Genomic DNA, 7741 nt, shown 5'->3' with positions numbered 1-7741 from the left:
TTTTGACAATTAAAAAATATTATTTAATTATGCAAAAATATTATTAATGATGTTTAATGACATGAGTTATATATAATATTTGATAATATATTATAATTTTTTTAATAATTATATATAATTAGATAATATTTTTTTAATATTGTTAAAAACTCGTGGCAATGGTTTTTTCTTTTTTTTTTTTCATTCTATTTCTTTTTTAAACTTTTGCAATGATATTTTGTCTTGTCTGCCCGACCACTTGTACATTCCCGCTGCCAAACATTAATTACGCAGCAAACTTTTGCAATAATACATCATACAATGTCCTACTTTCATTGCCCTTGTTTGCGGGGCAACTCGTTCAATCCCGTTCATTAAATAATGTATCGTGGCCATACTGGAGTCCACAAGTTAAATGTACGTACTATCTTCAAATTAATTAACCATATAATAGTTCCACTTTACTTTTTTGCTATTTATACGCATATTCATTGCTTTGTGATCTCCAGACCTATCTGCCGGAAACATAATATAAACACATGCACTGGTCAGCAATTGTCAGCAATGAAAAAACACAGACGCAGATTGATAATATTGAAGAGAATGATGGCAACTGCAATACGAACCTTGTTATCACTAAGTGCACCGGCGAAACACAAGCAAATTTGGCTTCACTTATTACTCAATACGTGGAGACTCTAAATCAGTGCAGCTTCCGCAACTTGGGTACACTTTCGCTGCTTCTCTTCTTTCCAATGTATGTTTACTTTTTATTGGTTTGATTTCATGCAAAAACACTTTATTTGGTGTAACCCCGAATGAGATGCTCATTTCATCGTTATATTATTATACGAACTACTGCAGGCTACCCCACTAATCAGGATTTAAACTATGACGTATTATTACCGTTGCTTAATTTTCATTTGAACAATGCCGGTGATCCATTTTTAGGGAGTAGTTTCTCCCTAAATTCAACAGCATTTGAAGTTTGCGTGCTTGATTGGTTTGCAAATCTGTGGGAAATAGAGAAGAATGAGTATTGGGGATACGTCACAACTGGTGGAACTGAAGGCAACCTTCACGGGATTTTAGTAGGGTTAGTTACCTAGTTTTATTCAACAGTACTTCATTTAATTTCTTTTTGATATTTTAAAAAATATATATACATTGCAAATACAAACATTGATTTATATCTTTATTATACACAGGAGAGAACAACTTCCTGATGGGATATTATATACCTCTCAAGATTCGCATTATTCAATATTCAAAATAGCAAGAATGTATCGAATGCAATGTGTGAAGGTTAGAACATTAGTCTCGGGTGAGATTGATTGTGTTGATCTAAAGGCTTTACTTGTTGCACACAAGGACAAACCAGCCATCATCAATTTAAACATAGGTCTCTTCTTGTCTTTGACTAGTACTCTATGTAGTACACGTTACTGTTAATAATTAACAACCACATTCATGCACACACACCTTTTTACAAATGTAGACACATAATTAGAAAGGTTTAATTGGTATATTTATGCAGGGACAACTATGAAAGGAGCTGTAGATGATGTTGAACTTGTAATACAAACGCTTGAGGGATGTGGTTTCACTCGCGACCGATTCTATGTTCACTGTGATGCAGCTCTTTTTGGAATGATGTTGCCTTTTCTCAAAGGAGTGAGTTTAAGTTATAACTTATTAATTAATAAAATCATTATTTTGATGTTTGCTTAGGGATTAATGGAGATGCTAAGGTCGGACGTGTGAAGATCAAACCATTCAAATTGATAAATTAAATTTGAATTATGAAAAAAAATTTCACCATCCTTACCTCAATTACAATCTACAACAAAAAAAAGAGCCAAGAAAAAAGCTGTTGTTGTTGTTTTTTTTTTTTTTTTTTTTACTTGGTGTGGATTTAGGTGGCAAGATATACGAGGGATAAAGGGCACGTTTTAAATTCATGAGGTGGGATCTATAGATGCTTATTAATTACTTTGAATATATGCAACAAGGTAGGGTATAAAGGAGTAGGTCGATGAAAACCTAGATGAGTTTTTGGTTAATCAGTACAAAGACTTATAAAGAGTACCGGAAAAAGTATGATACATTAGTTTTTGATGAAAATTTATTATTCTCAACAAGGGTAGAAAATAAGTTTATTTTTATATACAAACAAAATAAACAAAACACACAGGTAGAGGACACATGCATGTATAGGAGAGTAGGGACACTTCTTAATACTAAAAAAGACATTTTATATTTCTACTTGAATACGTATTTAGTTTGATAGTATGTACATTTTGTTATTCAAAAGCAATTTTAAGAATAAAACTTATACATTAAAAGATTGATTATTTATTATTATGTAATTTTTTAATTTTATTTAAAAAGTTAAAATTGTCAAAATAATGCGTATACAAAAATACATATAATTAATTCTCTTTGAAAACTTTTTAGTTTTTTTTTCTTTCTTAAAAAATCAAATTAATTTCAATCAATTAAAAAATTTCAATTAATGGACTAAACCATTTATATATATATATATATATATATATATATATATATATATATATAAAAGAATGATCTTTTTACTTCAGGAGTAAGTTTACATAAACTTATTCTGTTCAATAGCTCATGTTCTACATCAAATTTCAGCGATCCAACCGTTTAATTTAAAGTTCTTAATGCATAGATCAAACCTGCAAATTTTTAGAAAATTTGAAAATCATTTGATACTTTATTTCATTTATTCGAATAAATGTATAAAAGATTGTATGATTATCCGTTAATTTGAATTAATGAAATGATATATCAAATAATTTTCAAATTTTCTAAACATTTGCAGATTTGATCTATGTATTAAGAACTTTAAATTGAACGGTTAAATTGTTGAAATTTAATGTAGAACACAAGTTATTGAACGAAATAAGTTTAGATATACTTACTCTTGGAGTAAAAAGATCCTTCCTCATATATATATATATATATATATATATATATATATATAATATGGAGATCCCTTTGATTTTCAGATTCTTTCAAAGACTTATATCTTTTTATTATATATTAGTATTTTAGTTTGTGTAATGCGCATATATGTTTATTATATATAATATAATTAAAATTTATAATTAGTTATATATAAAATATTATATTTAAATATATAAATTATATTATAAAATTATGAAAAATAATTTATATATTAAGAAAATATTTTTTCATTTATTGATAATTTATTTTAAAATATTAATATTTAATAAATAAATAATAATGATAAATAAAAATCAAATTAGATAAGAAATTTATTTTTTTTGACAAACTGTTTCATTAAAAAAAAAACTCCTAAAAACACACAAAATAAACGTTCATACTTAATATATAAGGATGAATTAAATATATAAATTATATATTTAAAATAAGTGAACATAAATATTTTGAAACATATACATTATATTTTAAATTTATAATAAATAACTTATATTATAAAAAATATTTTTCCTTTATTGATAATTTATTTTAAAATATTAATATTTAATTAATAAATAATTATGATAAATAAAAACTAAATTAGGTAGGTGGTTAAAAAAATTCTTACAACTCCTTTGATTGAAAAATAATTTTTAAAAATACTCACATAAAATAGAAATTTATTTTTAATATATAGAAGTTGATTAAATTTTTTCTACTATTGTATCTTTTAAGGATAAAATAAAAAAATTATATACAATAAAAAATTATTTTCAACTCTATCAATATTAACTATTCATTTATTCTGTAGCCACATTTAATTTATATTTTTGTTTAAGATTATTTATATCATTATAAGTATAAATTATTGCACTTATTAACATGTTTGTAATCTTTATTATTTCTATTTCTTTATTTTATATTATTTTAAAACAAAATTTATAGAAACATAAAATATCCCTTTTTTTACTATATATAATAATAATAATAATAATAATAATAATAATAATAAAGCAAATTATATTATTGTATTACATTTTTATTACTATAATATTTTAAAAAATTTACTAATTAATTTAATTAAAATTTTAAATATATGTCTGCCTACATATTATGTGAATCAGGTCCATTAACCTATTTATATATAGTTAAAGGTGTGGTTTTTATTCCTTATTTAAAAGACATTAAATAGACTTTAAGATTATAACAAACTTTTCAAACCGCAGAATTTAACTTAAAATAGGCATATATAGATCAAGTGGACGGGTCAAGATCAAGCCATATAAATTTGAGAAGTAAAATAGAGTCAAAGTTGGTAAAATTTAGCATATCTAAGAGCATTTTAACATGAATGTAATTATAAGACAAAATGTTTTTCCTTGGTAATTTTTAATAGTATTTTTAGGAGAGAAAAATAAAAGTAAAAAAAAATCATAGGCTATACATAAGCTAATTTATAATACTAAAATTTTCAAAAATAATATATTTTGACTTATGCTTAATAAGTTTTAATTAGTTTACAATTTTTTTTCTTAAAAGTATTTATAAAAAAAGTTTAAATTAACATAACAAATGTGAAATCTTTTAGTTGACAAGTTTAAAAGGTGATATCTTTAATTGAGTATAATTAATGTTTAGGATCTTGTAATTAATATTTTGGTTTAAATATATTTTTATTCTTTAAAAAAATAAGCGAGTTTTGTTTTTTGTTTATGTAAAAAAAAAATTATTTATCATCTTTCTTAAATTTGTAAATATTATTTTTTGTTCTTTTATTTATTTTTTTGTAAAATGAATAAATTTTGGTTTTCGGTCTTATATGATATTTATTTTTTAATTTTCATCCCTTTAAAATCTAAATTTACTATTTTTTTTATCTCTAACAATAATTTTAAAGTAAATAATAGAATTTATTTTAAGGACATATATATTTTTTAGGATATCACACACTAATATGACATTGTTAACAATTTTGGATAACATCTAATATAGTTATTTAAATTTTTAATAAACAAATACGTAATTAAAATAAATACACAATAATATGGACTAAAAATAATAATTCTAAATTTAAGAAACATAAAAAATAGATTTTTTTTATAGAAATCAAAACAAAAATTTATTCATTTTAAAAAAACTAAAAACACATTTAAAACTATTATTTTGATTGGGTGTTGCATATGTGTAAATCTATCTATTTTCTACAATATTATCTATAGAGGATTCAAGCAGTTTTAAATTAATTATGACTTCATCTAAAATATTGTGTGGGTTATTTCACAGGCATCAAGAATTAGCTTCAAAAAACCCATTGGAAGTGTAACTATTTCCGGACATAAGTTCTTGGGATGCCCTATTCCTTGTGGTGTTTTAATAACTCGTCTAGAATACATCAATGCATTATCCAGAGATATTGAAATCATTGGTTCAAGGGATGCCACAATCACAGGCAGCCGTTGCGGGCATGCTCCAATCTTCCTTTGGTATGCCTTAAAAAGAAGAGGCTTGATAGGACTCCAAAACGAAGTGCAAAACTGCATAATGAATGCAGTTTATTTACAAAATCGTCTACGAGATGCTGGAATTGGTGCAATGTTAAACGAGTTTAGCAATATTGTGATCTTTGAGAGGCCTCTAGATGATGAGTTTAGCCGTAGGTGGAGTTTGGCATGCAATGGAAATATTGCACATGTGGTGGTGATGCAGCATGTTACCATTCAAATGTTGGACTCCTTTGTCAGTGAATTTCTTCAAAAACGATCCATTTGGTTCAAGGATCGACGGTTTCAACCGCTATGCATTGCAAACGACATTGGTTCTCGAAACTGTGCTTGTTCAATGCACAATTCCATATCATGATTGGAAATCTATAAACTCCGATCAATAATTCATGTGTTACATTAAATTTTATTTATTTAACTGTTGAATTTAAAGTTCTTTATGCATAAATTAAATCTATAAATTTTTTAAATATTTAAAAATTAATTGATACTTCGTTTCAATAATTCAAATTAATGTATAAAATAATTTTATAATTGTCCGTCAATTTAAATTAATGAAATGAAGGGTCAAATGTACGTGTCAAGTTTATAAATTTTGTTAAAAAATAAAAATTATTTGATACTTAATTTCATTAATTCAAATTAATTTATAATCATAAATTCATTTTATATTGATTTGAATTAATGAAATAAAATATCAAATAATTTTTTAAATTTTTAAAAAAATTTATACATATAATTTATACATTAAGAATTTTAAATTTAATACTTAAATTATTAAAATTTGATGTAAAACATGAGTTATTAAATAAAATAAATTTAAATAGTTCGATTCTTAAAGTAAGTATCTCTGTATATACATAAATATGTGTGATATTTGTCTAAATGAAATAAAGGACTACAATCCCTTTAAGCATGTGATCCGGTCGTTTACGCCTTTTGGTTAAGATTTATTCAAATTTTGTTTCAATAATTTAATTTGGTTGGTAGCCGTTGTTGCTTACATAAGAAAAAAAAGTATATATATATATATAACATCTAATAAAGGGAATTGTCATATTTAATTAAAATATACATTTTTTAAATATATTTTTAAATTTTTAAATAATAAAAATAATATTAAAAATTAATTATTTTAAAAAAAATAAAACTTGAATAAAAAACTTTAAGTTTAAAGATCAAATATAATATAAATGATTTATCAAACATTGATAATTTTTAAACACTTTTATTAAATAAAATATAAAGACAAATAGTATGTCGATCTACTAATTAGTATATATATGTGGTGTAACACCCCAATTTTCAAAAAGGTTATTATTATTATTATATGGTATTTGGTCATAATTATTTTAATAATTATAGAGGAATATTATTTTGTACGTTTTAAATAATTATTATTTTGGACAATTATTTTGTACGTATTAAATAAGTATTTTTATTAGCATTTTTAAATAAATATTTATATGTTTTAAGAGAATGTTGATTTTATATGATATTTTGTTATTGAAATTATATTATTATATTTAGGGTCAGAAATATATTATTATTATAGAGAAAAAATATTTTATAATATACATGTATTTATTTTATTTAATTATTTTGAGGAAAATTAGAAGTGGGTTAGAAGAGAAGGAAAATGGGTTGGGTTGACCCAGTCCAATGGATTAATTTTAAGAAAGGAGTCGGGTGCCCTATCTGCCTCATTTGCGTTCTGAAGGGTTAGGGAAAAAAAGAGGAGAAACAAAGAGCTCTAAGGAAGAGTACTCAGGAACGATCTTAGATCACACCAAGACCATTCATCTTCTGCTCGTCCAGGTACGGGGGAGATGGGTTTCTTCATATGAGAATATAGGGGCGTTCGGGTAGTGAGGGCAATCCCTAAGTCCCTCTAGGAACTCTATTTAAAATTCTGAACGATTATTTGTGCAATCGATGTTCTAAATTCTTAATTCATTTGGAAGAACTTATTTCTTGAATTGTCTTTGAATTCCATTGGGGCTTTCTTCTTAATTCTTTATCCTTAAATTTGATGACTTGAATTTTATGTGTTAAGAAGAGTTAGATTTTTTTTTTGTAAAACTAATGGAAACCAATTTTTGAGGCTTGAGATGTGTATGGATTGATTTGGAACGTATGAAGAATATAAATGGAGTTAAACTGAACCAACGGGGTGTAGAAGTAGTGAAAATTGGTAAAAACCTTGTTGGAACTTGTAAAACGCAGGTTTAATTTCACATAGGGGAGTCTGGGCAGAGATTTGGGCGCTCAGCGCCAGTTTTGGGCGTCGGGCG

The 7741-nt window shown here is 24.9% G+C and overlaps 1 protein-coding gene across 1 annotated transcript; it reads left to right on the top strand.

Moving 5' to 3' along the window:
• The first annotated feature begins 479 nt into the window (after positions 1–479).
• Positions 480–5873, top strand: LOC109812541 (alanine decarboxylase). Its single transcript, XM_020376528.3, has 5 exons — positions 480–705; positions 844–1075; positions 1188–1381; positions 1517–1653; positions 5230–5873. Exons 1-5 carry the CDS (start codon positions 519–521, stop codon positions 5803–5805), a joined length of 1326 nt encoding a protein of 441 aa, XP_020232117.2. The 5' UTR covers positions 480–518; the 3' UTR covers positions 5806–5873.
• Positions 5874–7741: the final 1868 nt, after the last annotated feature.

This window comes from Cajanus cajan, chromosome 7 (genome assembly GCF_000230855.2).
Source record: "Cajanus cajan strain Asha chromosome 7, NIPB_CcT2T_4, whole genome shotgun sequence".
In the NCBI taxonomy this organism is placed as follows: domain Eukaryota; kingdom Viridiplantae; phylum Streptophyta; class Magnoliopsida; order Fabales; family Fabaceae; genus Cajanus; species Cajanus cajan.
Note: the sequence above shows the minus strand (reverse complement) of the source record. Positions and strands in the feature narration are given on the sequence as shown.

Bases quoted from the DNA above. Each gene is read 5' to 3' on its own strand.
- LOC109812541 (XM_020376528.3), top strand. From the start codon at position 519: ATGCACTGGTCAGCAATTGTCAGCAATGAAAAAACACAGACGCAGATT. The intron at 1,382-1,516 runs GTCTCTTCTTGT...ATATTTATGCAG, and splicing joins CATCATCAATTTAAACATAG to GGACAACTATGAAAGGAGCT. The intron at 1,654-5,229 runs GTGAGTTTAAGT...GTTATTTCACAG, and splicing joins TGTTGCCTTTTCTCAAAGGA to GCATCAAGAATTAGCTTCAA.